The sequence below is a fragment of the Cottoperca gobio genome, chromosome 18, assembly GCF_900634415.1.
Source record: "Cottoperca gobio chromosome 18, fCotGob3.1, whole genome shotgun sequence".
Lineage (NCBI taxonomy): Eukaryota > Metazoa > Chordata > Actinopteri > Perciformes > Bovichtidae > Cottoperca > Cottoperca gobio.
Window position 1 is genome coordinate 6,483,007 of NC_041372.1, and position 16,110 is coordinate 6,499,116.

The 16,110-nt window shown below is 42.7% G+C and overlaps 1 protein-coding gene across 7 annotated transcripts in view; it reads left to right on the forward strand.

Annotated features, from left to right (window-relative positions):
- The window catches only part of nrxn2b (neurexin 2b), a 503,322-nt gene extending 487,636 nt beyond the window's left edge, over nt 1-15,686 (forward strand). For 6 of the 7 annotated variants that reach the window (XM_029455250.1, XM_029455255.1, XM_029455253.1 and 3 more), the window contains 2 exons: nt 4,734-4,812; nt 12,645-15,686. In XM_029455250.1, the coding sequence (XP_029311110.1) occupies nt 4,734-4,812; nt 12,645-13,537 (972 nt within the window). In that variant the 3' untranslated portion in view covers nt 13,538-15,686. The remainder of the gene's footprint in view (nt 1-4,733; nt 4,813-12,644) is intronic. The other variant, XM_029455256.1, reaches the window with a different exon arrangement.
- The last annotated feature ends 424 nt before the right edge of the window (nt 15,687-16,110 follow it).

The following is a 16,110-nucleotide window of genomic DNA, read 5'->3' on the forward strand; positions in this document are numbered from 1 at the left end:
TATTTAGACCGCTGCTCACTCTGTCCCCTTATCATCGTCTCAAACCTTCACAAAGTCCTTCCTTTGAAAGTCCTACGCTTCTCTTTTTTAAACAGCAACGCCAATTAGAGTGAATTCGAGGTGAGGCAGTTGATGGCACGAGCGCTCGATTCTTGCAAACACCCGTTTCAAAGAAAATTGGAATGTTGCTTTTGCATTGACTTCTGCTTATTTGTTGTTTTTTCTTTTTCTTGTACATTTAGAAAAAAGTCCCTTTAATGAAGCCTTATCAAAGCAGTGCTCCGATGGCGGCTGACAAAAACTATGAAAGTGTTCCGGTTCATTCAGTCATGGTTGAGGCTCCCATGTAAATACAAGCAAGTGAGATTTTTTGGACTTAAAGGTCCTTTACAGACGACACTGTCTCCAGCATGCCAGGTTGGCACAACTTATTTAGATGATTGGTCTGTGGGTTAGTGTTTCTGCGTCTTCTCTCTACACATGAGATGAATGGAACCTGACTCTAAGATGTCACATGTAGCCATCCACTCAGTTCAATATCATATCTCTGGCCTCCAGACTTCTTGGCGGAAATATTCTTCCGTGTTCAGCATATAATGAGCTTTTATAGCAGCGGTCTGTGATGTAAAATTGGCAGCCACAGACGGCCCTGTTTGATAAATTATCTGGAACTATTTTAGTATAGCAAAGAACTGTTTCTGTTGTTACAAGCCTTAATGTGTGCTGCATTTGCTGACTGACGTTTATGTTGGGTCATAAAAAAAGCAGACTCCCCCCTTTAGAGTGCCTTTTATTGCTAAGAATCTATTTTTCACCGAGTGCACATATTGTAACTGCCTCTTCTTTATTATTATTATGTACCTAGTGGAGGATAGTTTATCGTTACAACGGCCAAACATAGCTTTAAAGATATGCTTAAGAATGAATAGACATTACCAGTGAGTCACTCATCCACACACTGTAATGATCCAAGATATGTTGCTGTGCACATAAAAGCATTATTGGGGCGTATAGTTGGCTAACACAGATCATTCATACAGATGGTCCCTGTGTGTCTGAATAATATTTATATTGGAATTTGTTCTTTTAAGGCCTGGCAAGCTCATCTGCTGTTTTCCTAAAACTGTTAGAGTAGACACAGTTGTAGTTCAAGTAAAATGAATGAAAAAGCCATGAAAGGTTGAGGATAACATTGATTTGAACAGTTATCTGTACATGTCGCACTGAGTAATGAGTTATTTTACAGTAGATAAACAAAGTTTTGAGCTACATTTAAAACGCAGCATTTTAAATGGTAATGTTGTATTAAAGTTGCCATTAAACTTAAGAGTAATGTGCTTACAGGCATTTGACAATTCTTACAGATTAAATGTTCAATTTGTAAGTCTTTTGTTTTTTTCGATTATTTTACCCTTATTAGTACATCTAAAAATAGACGGGAGAGAGAGGGGACGACATACAGCAAGGCCACTGCGGCAAGGACTCAGCCAAACTTAATTAAAGCTACTGTGAAGATATTTTTTATAAAATTTCAGGGTAGAAATTACCTACGACTCCCAAGGTGCATTTAGTCAAGAAACATTCAATTACCAAGCTTAAAATGAAATAATGTGCTAACGGTGTTCAGAAGCTGAAGATTCTGCTGATTAGTAAACTGATACAGAATAAATGAATTGGCATCTTTTGTACCAAAGTGCAGCGACATTTTACTAATGTTCCATTTTCTGTATGTCAGAGGTGGTTATTTTGCGAGCCAATCAGTAGTGAGTGTAGTTTCCATCCAGCTGCACTAGTTAATGTGGAAGCAGTGAATGTTTGTCACGTTGTTAAAAGAAATACACCAATTTAAGAGCTGTTTTTGGCCGCGTCAATCTCGTGCGTGCTTGTTAACATTTTTATGGGCATTTTTTGTTACTTGTTGGGCTCGCACAGGAAGATTATAAATTCCACCCACAAAGCTCTGATTGTTTTTTCAATCGAAGAAAACTGACATCAGTGACGAAACACAAGGGCCATTTAAATCCCTGAAAAACATTAGAGAGCTGGACAGTGATCCAGAGATCTGGAGCCAACCACCTTTTAAATCCTAGAAAAAGGGGCTTTATATAAGGCAGACACTGCTTTACATGCAGTGTGGTTGTGTGGCTTCTCCTGAGCTCGCTGCTGTCTGTAGAAACTCAGTCACTGTTCTTATTTTCCGGCATTGATTTTACTTAGTTACTCCATACCTGTCAACCCTCCCGTTTTTCCCGTATTTTTAACCTTTCAAAAATAAAAATAGGCCTAATTTAAATAAGTGTACAGTGGTAAAGTGGCCTCCGGTAGAGCAGGTGGCAGTATTATGTTTAACCTTAGCAGAAAAACATTATCCGCCAGTAAACACACAGAAGAAGAAAACAGGAACAATACACAGAAGAAGAAGACGAGAACATATGGATGAGAGTCGCAGTGAACGGGAGATAGATGGAGACGCAGTTGTACCTGCCAAACAAGTTCAAACTTTATGCAAGTACCAAATGAGAGGAGACCTTCCCTTATTTATTAAAAGCAGAGTCGGTCAAACTCGTGCTTTTTGTAAAGTGTGCCATTCAGATGTTAGCACGGTCCATCGCACACGCGGCGGAATAAGCGATGTTCGCCAGCAAGAACAATCCAAAAGTCCAAGCACGAGGCACAAACACACACACTGTCAATGACTAACCCATCGCAAGGAAGTCCTCGTCGGGGGAAACAAAAGCCACACAACTCATCATTCATCAAATAAATTGATGATAATAACTAATAAATAAAATCTTATAAACATGTCTGTACAAGTAATACATACTTTAAATAAACATGTATTTCCTGAATGTATATACCCGTCCCTTATGTGTTTACGTTTACATTATATGGGGGTCCGCAAAAGTTTTTCCCTTATTTTGAAATTCCAATGTTGACAGGTTAGGGTTAGTCATAGTTTGGGTTTTCACTTTTATTTGGAAATCGCTGGTTGTTCTGATAAACAGATCGACCTAATGTTGAATGTTAATGTTTAAACTTTGAAAATCATCTTCTTTTGGAAAGAAACCATATAAAGAAATACTTGATCTAGTGTCGGATAACTTCAGGGGCTACTCGGGAAGAGAAAGGAGTTGTAATTTACAGTTACAGCTCACAGCAGTATTTTAACACTATAGGTTACAGCTTTACACAGTCACTGATCTACTGCAAAGTACATTTGCAGTTCATCTTTAGAGCCCCTGCCTCTGTTCTGTTAGTCACAGTCATATAACAGCATGGGGAAGACACACACGCATATATATAGTACATACAGTCCTTTAGGTATTTAATAATCCATCCTAAGGAGCCTGTGGGGTTATTTTGTGCTAGAGCAAACATAGTAATAGCATTATAAATACTGTGATTGGGCTAAGCCAACAGGAACTACAGAGCTCTAATGAATATCCCCAGCACCTGCCAAGTCACAGCGGAGACAGGCCAGGGTGGCGGAAAGCAAGCGAGCGGAAACACAAATTTCAATTTCTCCAAAAGCTCTGAGCTACTCGCCGCGCTGCAGCTTTGATCACCGTCGAATAATGTGCTTTGATGCTTAGAATAAAAGATCTACCTTTTGATGTGTGTGTGTGTGGTATGATTCTTTCTTCCCTTCACCCCTCGATACTGTGGTTTCCATGAAACAGTTGGGAGTCATCACTTGTCTCGCTCTGACCCAAATTTAGTGTTAGGGTGTTATAAAACTAAGATCACAAGCTACACTCTTGCTGCTACTGTCTTAAGTCGAGAGCACTCCCAGGTGTTTGAGATCTCTCTCTGATTCGTCTGGATGGATGCGAGACGGTTTGAAGTTGTCTCCTCGTGGATTCAACTTGGAAGACGATGAGAAAAGTTTGGACCAGGTCAAACTGGAGTTTGGAGCTACTCCTTCAGCATCTCTTAATGTATACATTTTCTCATATCAAATACAAATAAAGCTAAAGTCCACAGCTGCTGTAACTCTGGGCTTAACATCAGGTAATGTATGTATACCTTAGTGGGTTAGTGGGCCTCATGTGACAACTTCTGATCCAATAAATGACCCTCGGCGCTGATGTGCTGGGTTGTTTTAGATGTTTGGGGGGTAAGAGGGGTTTACAGAGGAGACCTAAACAGCCATTTGACATTCAGTCAGCAAGACATTGGATTATTACGGTCACAAACACACACGACCGTGAACATTTACTGATGTCCGGGTGCACATTTCAACATTTTATTATGTGGAGCAAGGAAAAGTGAAGCAGCTGATCGCATGGATGGAATAGAAATGTGAGTGCATGTTCGATGGAGTTGTTGTAGGGAAAGAGGAACTTGATCATTTGGCCAATTTGCGAGCGAGCTGATGTGAACACACACACACTCACACAGTAATTAATAAATGATTACACCCAGGCCGTGGATTAATTACATAGATAAAACACAGTGCGACTCTTGTGTGAGTCGTGCAGTAGCGAGGTCGAGCTGGGTCAAGAAAGACAGACCTATTTGATTGGTTGGTGTTTGGCCAGAAAGAGCTCGCTTCACATCCCTGCTTAAATAAATAGAAAGAGTTTAGCTTGTGTGTAAGTAAGTATCAGTGGAGCAAGAGACCCTCGCTGTGACCGCCAGACACTCTCAACCCTCTTAGCTGTTCTGCGTCTCCTCTACACCCATAAAATGTGTCCTGACTGTCTCCTCTGCTTTCTGTCTCTGTTCTTCAGAATGCGGATGACCTCTTGGTAGCATCAGCTGAGTGTCCTAGCGATGACGAAGATTTGGAGGAGTGTGAGCCTGGAAATGGTGAGTCAACTCAGGGAGTTCTGTCTTCATAATACGTGGTATCCAAAAGAAACCTAAAGTATCACCTAGACTACTGCAATCTCCCTTACTCCACTTTTACATGACACTGTGTGACTGCAAAGCCCCTCTGTATGCAGCTCTGATTGGCCACATGTGAACCCTCCATCCCTCTTTCTTAATGCTTTTCAAAGCGGCAGGCGGTCGGCAGCACCGTGGTTCATGAATTGCTCAGCCAAGAGGTAGTGTGTGGCATTTAGCCAGCTGTTGCACAAATCTCCTGCCCAAATTTGAACAAGACAGGACAGGTCCAACGTGGAAACGCAGCTTGTTCTGCGCAGCGCACAGCTGTAGCCTGGCAGGCCCGGTGGCTGCGGCGCTGTTAGTGTGAACAGCGGGTCACGTAATGTTCTGACACCATGACAGGAGGTGGAAGTTAAAGGCCATGCGTTTTACTCTCTGCCTCTGTGGTTTCTAGCTCTATTAAACTTGTCATACTTGAAAACTGCCAAGAACCGTGGACAGTGAAGCAGTGCGATTCAAATAACTACCTTCTCTACAACAAAGAGATTTCATTTAATGACGTTTTATCCTGAAAGATCGTGTCTGACAAGATTTGCGTTTTTGAATGGCATTACAGATTTAAATGGCTGGTGTGGGTGGGATGTAAACAACAATTGCCTCAATGAAACCTATCATTAAAACAGTGCCAGTGTAATTTCTGTAACACTGCTAACTTCTTGGGATTCAAATAATACAAAGTTTTCTGTTAATAACACCTGGGGCATAAGCAATCTTTTAAAATGAAGTTCATAAATGCGCTCTTGATTTGCATATTATAGATCGCTGTGTAGATTGAGTCAAACACATTCAGCAAAATAGGCTAGCAATTTAAACGCAAAATAGTTTATTATTAGATTCAAGAGGAGAAGGACTTTGCTTTTAAAATCCTCAAGGACTTTTTTTTGACATATTTAGCCTGTCTCAAGAGATAACTGAACAATTAGCACATGGAAACAGGATTAGAAGTTGCTGTGGCTTTAATCATATTACACTCGGCTCTCTAGGAAATAGCAGATGAAGTATGCTTCATTTGCACACATTGTCACTTTGCAAAAAGAATATAAGCAGCGTTTATACATCGTGCCCCTGGAGTTCCCCCAGATTTATGCTTGGTAGAAACTGCTGTGGAGGGGGAAAGCAAACGTGAGCATATGAAGTTTATTATGGGCTCATCTAAGGCTTTTACAAAAAACAAAAACAAATTAGCTCATTAATCTTAGTATCCACTTTGAATTACACAACATAGACGCCAAATGTCCTGAGAGTAAAACAATAAAAAGATCAATAGTCTAAATGTGTCCTATAATGTCTGTCACTTTTCCTAGACTTTTTCAGGAATGGGGATTTAGTGGTTTAAATAGAATATATGTTGGCGTATAAATGGCAGGAGATTATAGCGATCGGTATGTTTGTGTGAGGAGAAACGTCTCTGAACCTGTGCAGAGAAACTCGAGTGTAGCATTCTCCTGCGGTTTTCTCTGTAGGTGGTGGGACCGAAATAGAGACTCAATTCCCTTCTTATCGAAAGGAGAAATGAGAGTTTTTCAGTGGATGCTATGCCCAGGCTTAATCTCCCATGGGGAAACGCAACTCTCTCTCTCTTTCTCTCGTATGCCCACACAAACGCACGCATACAGTGGCAGACATGCTCCCCTTACCAGACAGACACTTGTCTCTCTCACTCTGTGGGTGTAAAGTTTTCTCTCTCCTGAGAAACAACAAACACACGCGCGCACATCCTCCGTATCACACCTTCCAGATGCCACAACAGTTCCAGCAAGGCGAGCCAGCCGGGTCGGATAAGCTTCGGTGAAAACTGTTGAGAAGAATCAACATTGTCCGCGAAACATGTCCATCCCTGCCCCCCCCCCCCCCCACACACACACACACACACACACACACAGGCCTGTAGTCATTGTGTGAGACGACCAATTCCCAGTGTTTTCAATTCCACGTGAGAATGCAGCTCTGTCTTATTGAACTGCCTTCAGGAAGGGGAACAAATGTTCAGCACAGCTGTGGATGTTGTATTAAGCTGTGAGAGATATGACTGCTGTGAATTCACTGGGATCAATAAAACTCCTTCCTACAGCATATACAGCAAGTGGCGCTCCATGCGCTTTACAGAAGTATTCACCTGCAGGTGCAGCACTACACCGTTTCAAGGGATGCAACTTGTTTTCTTACAAATGTATTCTTATCCAGGCGTCTTTTTTTTTGTAGCTGGCTGGGGCTAAATGATGACCCTCAGACAATGATTGCGGGGCAGCCACAGTCACACTCTTGCTGAGTGGATGCAAAATAGACAAAAGCACAGGGCGTGAAGGAAAGGACCTGAGGAAGAGATGAGCGAGAAAGAGCTGGAAGGACTGCGTTGTGAAGGACTGACCCTCATTGAGATGTGTGTCACGTTCCTTTGCGCTCAAAGCAGAAGAGAGAGATGTGGAGAGAGAGAGAGGGAACAGGAGGAGAGAGAGAGGCAACAAAATTGAGAGAGTGAGCAGAGTGAAATTCCCATCAACAATTCCCGCCTTTCCCAGAAGGCTAATTAAACTTTGACTTTGTTAGGGAGCCTTAATTACATCACCCAATTAAAGCTCTGGTTTGGATCTTCTAGTGCTATTAATGAGCTTCTGTCAGAAGAGTGACGAGACCGAGGGACATGTACGAGGGTAAAGACAGATAAGACTCAAAAACATATTTGTAGAGCCACATGACCTCTCACACACATGAAGTCATCTATAGACACTGATTGTATTCACAGTAATGCACAACTAGAGAAGCTATTATACGAACGTCTTCCTACAACAACAAGCTCATTAAATCTCTTTCATTTTATCTCCATACTTTACTCTGTCTTTCCTCTACCTTAGCACGACCTCACTTTCCCCGTCTCTCACATACCTCCGAGCTACTTATCAGTCCCAGGATGTTTTAGCTCTATATCGGTTTTACTCCGACAAGATCAGAGCTTTGAGGAGCTCCTCAATAATTCATCAGGCGACATGCTATAGAGGCAACCTGCGAATGTTCTTTTTAGGTCGAGGAGTGAAACTATGAGATTGGATGATAGATGTGGGATGACCCAGAGCGCTGAGCCCGCTCGCCCAGTGTGACTCACAGCTTGCACGGGATCAAACCCACACTGGTCAATAAGGTTCGGGTGTCAGCGTGATCATGTATTGATCTCCCTTAGCTGGCCATCCTCCACAAGTAAACAACAACAGGTTTGTCCTCCAGGTTAGATGTTTGGCAATGTAGCGTCCTAACATTCTTCTGGTTTGGAAACTAGAAGGACACTTGGAGAGCGCAGACCTCTGGCGAGGCAATGCCCTGTCTCGCCATGTTAACAAAAATGAAGAATATTGTGTATTTGCCCGTGACTCCTGCTGACAGACAAACTGAAGCTCAAACATATTCTCCTTGGTGGATGTAATAATGTGGCAGTTAAACAAGATTGCGTTAATAATGAGGTGAATTTGTGTAATAATTGCACGATCATAAATCAACAGAACAATTCAAACAAAGAACTACATTATGCAGTTTGTCACAAATAGCTAACAAATGATCAAATGTGTTAATAACAGACATTGCATATGCATTGAGTTATATTTCTATAACACATTCAACAACAAGGCAATTCAAAGTGCTTCACATGACAAGTGAAGACGAGATAAAAGAAACAAAAATGTATAGAATATATATAAAGGGATAAAAATGAAAACAAATATTGAGAAATGATGAACTAATTGACACATCATTTAGGCTCACACGTACTTCCGATGACACCTCCACAGAATGCTCTTCCCATAGACATTCCATCTGCGGTCTCCAGTGACGCCACTTATTTAAACTTATGGCCTCATGCCGTCTAGAGCTTGTAATTGTGTTTTTTTATTAACGATTGCTATTGAACAGTGTTACAGGTACAGCAGTCGATGTTCACAAAGGGTGTCAGGAGATTCTTGGGAAGAACAACAAGGATCAAAGTAGCTTTCGTAGAGATCAGTCAGTTATTACATTGCTAGGCTTCAAAGAAATGAAAGCAGAGACTGTTGATGCACATATCATAAACCCGAGAGCTGCATTATTCCACCTCAACAGTTATTACTTAATGACTTGATTTTCAATTGCTGTGCAGTTGTTTAACCTTTTCATTTAGCAAATACATTTAGAGTAAAGCTTACAGTGGACAAGAGATGTGAAGCAGGTGAAGTGAATTTGTTGAGACAGATTAGAGCCTAATTAGAGTTTGATAGATATTATAAATCACAGATGTTGATATCTCTGCGCATGTGTGAGATGCATGCCGTAGTGAGGTGGAAACACCAGGCTGGCTAGAAAAGCAAATGGCGACAGGTTCATGGAGTGGATCCAGGATCTGATGAGCTGGAGGGAGGTGACTCTCAGGGGGCGCGATATGGGCATCATCACTTTGTGCCATAATAAATCACTTTGCCCGAGAGCAACAGCAGTCAATGCAACTGTTGCACAGATTACATTATATATGTAGCTATTGTTTATTAAAGCGCGCTAGGGAAAATATAATATGCTCGGACACGCTGTTGGATTTTCCATCTGCAGTCTAATCAAAGCTGAATTATAGAATGCTCAGACTCCAAACAACCTTTTTGCTCTAAATATTTCAAATAGCGGTGAGCGGGGCGACGTGAGCGGCACAATAACAGTGTTTGTCAGGAGACGGACATAGATGCATCAGTATCCATCTGCCCTGTTCTCCTTTTGAATAAATGGAGGGGGGTGACTCACACTGGCAGCGCTGTGGAGTGGCGTGTGGGTAAAGATAAGAAGAAATTTCATCATGTGAGCTAAACGTGGCTCCACTGCCTCAACTGTTCAAATCAATGGAGTCAGACTCAATCAATCAGGCTGAATATCTTTTGATGCTTAAACACAGTGGTGTTAATGACAGAGGCTCCCACACACTTTGTGCCATGTGTATTTGTCCAGCACTGTTTGCATCAGACCTGGTTTGAATATCTCTGACTAACCCAGAGTGAGGGGTTATGCTGCAAAATAAAAGACCTAAATATCTCCCTCTTTTTTTTTTTTATGGGTTGCCGTTGACAACCTCCTGCAAGTTAGAAATCTGGATTTCCATCGGTTCTTGGCGGCTTTCAGCAGGAGAACACAACTGTGAACACGCATGTTGTTTGTGACACGGCTGCCTGTGGGTGTTAACTGAGACAATCAGAGCTGCATACAGAGAAAAGAGGGTGCGGTCGGGGAGAAGGGGAGAGCAATTGAAGCTGTTGATTGGTTTACACTGTGGGTGTAGTAGGCTCTGGTCACACAACAGGAAATGAAACGATGGTCCACTTGATTACTGCCTAAAGTGCTGAGATGTGGCTCTCTCTGTGTGTGAGGGCTGAGCTTCATTATTTTTTCAGTAGCCACCGCCTGCCTGTCGTACGGGATGATGGCCTTCAGGCTTAGGCTCTATCACGCACTGAGAGAACAGCAGAGTGATGTGAACGATTCGCCGTAACAATCTTTTACTGTTAAACGCTTCGATAATATAAACATTTGCCTCCAGAATATGTAAAACGTCCGTTTTAAGCACCGTCCCATGGGTTCATATAAGGTAGACGATAGACTGAAAACACTCAAGTTAAGCAGCGTTCCTGATTCTGTGAGGATTGCAAGAAGTTAACAATAACAAGACCATCCATTTGCAATGTCAGCCAAACACACTGTAAGTGGGGCACACACAGTGAGCGGTAATTGGTGGGCTGCCGGGATAGAGCTTGAAATTGCACTTGCAGCATCTCTACCGTTTTCACAGATCGCAAAGTAAAGATAGCGACACCACCATCTCCTCCTCACATGCACATACTGTATAAAGCATCTCGGAGGTCGCGCAAACCGTTTGTTTTCTTCTCTTCTGACATCGACCAGCTCTCTCACGAAACCAAAGATTTCTTGGAACATATGAAACTAGTGAAATTCTTCTTTGTTCCTCAAATGTGACACTCTGTTGTCCTCTCAGCCTTCAAGGTAAAATACAGCCCTCAAACACAGAAAGAAAGGAAATATAATGGAGAGAGCTAACTTGAGCATTGCCATGGAAACTAGCCTTTCCAGCAATGGAATAAGAAGTTAGAAAAAGTGTTGAAGAATTGTGTTTCCCTGCTTAATTTCAAGGCCAGTTCCTCTCAAGTGTTTATTGTTATATGCTGACATGTTTAGTGGCTTTGTTAAGTCGCCCTTTGTAACAAAGCCTTTACATACTTTGAGTGAAAATGTATGGTTGTATAACTGATTAGGCTTGGGGGGCTTTTGTGTTGCTGAGCTGTATAAAGGCCACGGGGGGAATTGTTCCAATCCCACCTCTTAAAAAACCCACCATCTCTAAAATGCTTGATCCGACCCCAGTACTGATTTACCTCATCAAATGAACAAAGAGCCAGAGTCATGATTTTATGCTAGTGATGTTGGCATTTCTTTGGTCATGTTTTGCTGTTATCTTCCCTTTTTCTCCCCCCAAGATGTGCCATAATCTAATCCCCCCTGCCATGTTTTTCATGTTTCCTTGACTGTTACCCTTACACACATGCCAGACTTAAGAGAAAACTGTTCTGAAAGTAAAATGTAGTGTATAATCTGATATTCTGCCATGTTCTGTTAACTTACTCCCAATATGTTTAACCCCTAACTCCAGCTGTGATAGAAGTATTCCTCCTGAATGAATGTAACTTTTATAAATGCTATTGTTATACACCCAATAATCTTTATGTAAGTCGGGTGTTCAGTTCACAGTGGGTTAAAATCAGATTACATAACCGAAGCTTGACGACAAATTCTGGCTCATTAAGACGATTTAACTGCTCATCTGTGTTGGTGGCTGTTTAAGGATATCTTGTTTATGTGTGGTGTTTGGGAGGGAAGTGGGCATCAGGGATTCATGTGAGAAAATGGAGCAGTAGTGTATAATGCTGTCTCTCAGTGCACTGTAGTGTGTGCTGAGAGTTTGGGTTAGAAATTAGGGGCATCAGTTTCCCGCAGCAGCTCCTGAGGGTTTGCATACAGATTAAGCTAATTAGAAATGAGCCATAGACACTACCATGCCCAAAGGGGGAACATGGGATTGAGCCCATTCTTCATGAGAATTTTGAAATAAACAAAATGAATAATTCAGATTTCTTAACATTATGATTATTTTTCACCCACTAAAAAAAAGCAAAAGAGGAAAGGAGGTAAAGACGGGGGGGGGGGGAGTTGTTTATCACTATCCGAGAACAATCTTACACAGCTTTCTTTTTGTAATTTTTTTTTCATGCAAAAATCATGCGGCCAATTTGTTGATGTAAGTGACCTGAACCTCGTGGTTTGCTATCTTATTTAAACATCTGAGCGTGAGTGTAGTAAGCATAGCTAAGACTATAAAGTTAGCAGTGAAGGATAGGCTGTGTAGTACAATAGATGTTAAGTTGTTCAGTGTAATTTGTACTTGTATCCTGTGTTAGTGATATAACATGTAGGTCTATGCAGATAGGTGAGGGCAGGTGCAGATAGAGTATTGTCTTACATCTTGTACTTATTTCAGTTCAGAGTCAGTCAGCATATTAACTTTTGAAATAGATCAGACTAACTAAACTTATATAACTAACCTCATGTAAAGTTGTAGTGCTGTTCTAATACTGGTGTTGCTGTTTACATTTCAACTGTTTTTCTTCTGTTCATCTGGAGGTGGGCTCTCTCTCAGGTGGTCTCTAACACTCTGTTTCTCCGTTGTCTCTTTCTTGTCCTAGGAGGTGAATTAGTGTTGCCCATAATAACGGTGGACTCCTTAGACCCCCCATCCATCGCCACACGCTACCCAGTAATTCCCCCGCCCCCCACGACCTACCGCCCTTTCCTCACCCTGCTCGAAACCACCAAAGAGTCCCTCCCCTTGCCCAACGGCCGGCCCCCCTGCCCCTTGGACCAGGAGGACTGCGAGGGGACCATCGAGGTGTCGGCGTACGGCTCGGGGGAGATGACCGAGTCGGATGACGAGGACTATTACAAAAACTCCCCCCTGGTCACCGACAGGACTGTCCTCCCTCCTCCCCCAGCTGTGGAGGGCAGTGTCCAGAACCCCCGAGACCGCCATTTCTCCCGCTCCCCCAACTCCCACCACCCACCTCTCTCCTCCACCCCCACAGCCAACCCCGACCAGCTCAGCCCGCACATCAAGCCGGCCGCCGGCGGCAGCAGCAGTAGCAACAACAAAATCCCCGCCGGGAAAATGAACACCCGGGACCAGGTGCTGCTGCCGCCGGCCCACCCCTCTTCAGACCCGGGACACCGCAGAGTCCCAGGAATAACGTACCCCCCAAATTTCCCCCATGTTCCCACTCCAGACCCCACGTCTCCTGAGAGAGGACTCCCCGGCGCCGTGGAGGTGCAGCAGTCCAGCAGCACCACAGGTATGGTGGTAGGCATCGTGGCTGCCGCCGCCCTCTGCATCCTCATCCTGCTCTACGCCATGTACAAGTACCGCAACCGCGACGAGGGCTCCTACCAGGTGGACCAGAGCCGCAACTACATCAGTAACTCAGCCACGCAGAGCAACGGAGCGCTGGTGAAGGAGAAACAGCCCAGCACTGCCAAGACGGTCACCAAGAACAAGAAGAACAAAGACAAAGAGTACTACGTCTGAGGGAGCGCCGCCGTGACACACAGAGACAGACAGTAGATGCACTTAGAGAAGGAAAGAGACAAGAGAGAGAAAGAGGGAGAGAGACGAGGCAGTATATGGAAAATGGCAAACATAAGAGGGTAATTCATTTAAAACTCAGTATTGTCAGGTGACCAATTAAAGTCTAATCAGAGGGAGGCAGCAACGTGTCATCGTGGTTCTGTTCATACCGTCCAGCATTGATTTGACTTCTCATTAAATGTTCACCATGGTGTGGATTTAAGAAAAGCCTCAGAACTCAACACATACTGTGCCAACGACCGTGTATCAAATGCTGATAAAACAGTGATTTATGTGTGAACACATGACAGGTTAATTATTATCTAGAGTACTGTAGGAAAGCACCACCATCAGTATTTGTGTCATGGTCTGTACATCATTCTGAGGCGAGCTTGTGTAAGCCTTCACCTGAGACCGTATCAACATATTATTTTCCACCAGTTTGAATTAGTTAACTCGACATCCCTCTCTGTAAAATCAATATACTGCCAGCTTACAGAAACATTGTGTCAAACCCAGCTCTCCCACATCTGTAAGTGTTCCACGTCTCTGATCTCTTACCTCGTCACATCTCTCTCTCTCTTCCTCTCATTCGATCGTGCACTCTGTTTCTCTCCTTGTCCGGTGCTCAGCAGCTGATGCAACGTAAACTCTGCCGTGTTTCAAGCATGTAGTATTCATTTACGAAAAAGAGATAAAAACTGTTTTTCTTTCTGTGGAGTTTAAAAAAACAAAAAATATGATGAAGATTGATGATCATAACAACGTTAAACGTAGCAACTATGTGAGATACCACCACTCAAACCTAATGGATGCTAACTTGTACGTTTAGCCGCCAAAAACTTGTTGAGGCCAAACCCCCTTGGTCGTCCTTTGTTCCAGCAGATCTGTGTCATGTGTTTCTGGGGCTCCGAGGCGCCCCCTAGTGGGCCAGCAGAGAAACTGTCACGTCCTTACAGTTACTAATAACCGAAAAACAGAAAAAACCTCCAGCAAACAAGATGAACTCTGTTCTATATAATTATAAATATATGTATAGACGTTGCAGAAACCTATGGACCTAAAGCGTGAGCGAGTGGAAAAGCGAGAGTACTCTGTTAATGCGCAGCGAAGACAGACTTTAGGATTTGTGACGTCAGAACAGTTACACAGCCCAAACCCCCGCTCCCCAGACCCCACCCTCATGAACAGTACGGCTGATGCAGCCCTGCTGCAAGACTCAGTCGCTTTGGTTTGTTTTTTTATTTGATTCTTTTCTCTGGAGAAATGAGAGACATTTTAGGGAAATTCTGAATTCATTGATGCTGGAGTTCCACTGAGGAGAGAGATACCTTGCAGCTGAAGAAGCAACTGTGTCTTTCGCCCCCTCTCTAGCCTGACTGGACTGATGGCAGCCAATGGGCAATGCTAACTTTGTGGGAAGAGCACACAAATAAAAAGGTGAACGGCACTTCCCTGGAAGATGTACAACAGAACTCTAGTATTCCAATTTTCTCAACTATTAAAAAAAGAAAACTGTACCATGAAAAGAAAAGAAAAATCCTGAAAAAAGTTTGTGAAATGTCTAAATATTTGACTCCCATCCCATTACTAAGAAGTGTGTTTTCCCTACTATCATTCCCGTTTAGAGAAAAAAAATGACTATGATTCTGGGAAACTGAAATTTCTATGTATTTTCTTTTGGTAATTGAGCAAATGTGATTTTGGGTTATGAACATGAAAACACGCATTTCCATCTGTCATCCTCAATATATTGTTTGTCCTGCATCTCTTCCTTTTTCTCTGTAACGCAGATTGTATGTCCCTCATCCCCTGTGGAGAAGGTAGGCTCTATCCAACCTCCATGTATTTTTTTATTTGTTTTATATCCGATTCTGTCTCTATGGCTAGAGATGAGATGGTAGCCATTTCATTTGACAGGCTCCATCAAGTCACTCTCCTGCCACGTTTGTCTTGTTTCTCCATTCCAAACATACTCTCCCCCCCCCCCCCCCCCCCCCCCCCCAGTATCTTCCTGTTCTTTCTAAATGTTATTGTAAAGTGTTCCAGTGAGATGACTCTAAATATGTGTACATTAACAGAGGGAATACACTTGGTTATATACTTCTTACTCCCTGTGTCACGTGGTCTGTTTATCGCCTGTTTGCCTCTCAGTATCATTTGAGTGTTCTAAAGAGCTGCACTTGAGTTTAAAGTCGTGGCTCCAAATCAGGATTACATTTGATGTACAAAGCTGCCCCCCAACTGGCAACAACTCAGAAAAGAAATGCACCAACTGTTAGCACCCCTGTGGTCATTTAGCAGTAAATGAATGGCATTTATAAATGTATTAGGTTAGGGTTATTTAGTTTAATGTGAGAACTGGAAGATTGGATTACTAACCACAAGGGGTTTTAGTTTGAAGATAAGTTATCTTAGAAATCACTATTACACAAGTCAGCTCCTCAACTACAAACCATCTTCAGATGTTTCTAAGCATTCCAAGTCTTCAGATACAATATCATTTTAGACCCACGGTGTCAGACTTCCAAAAC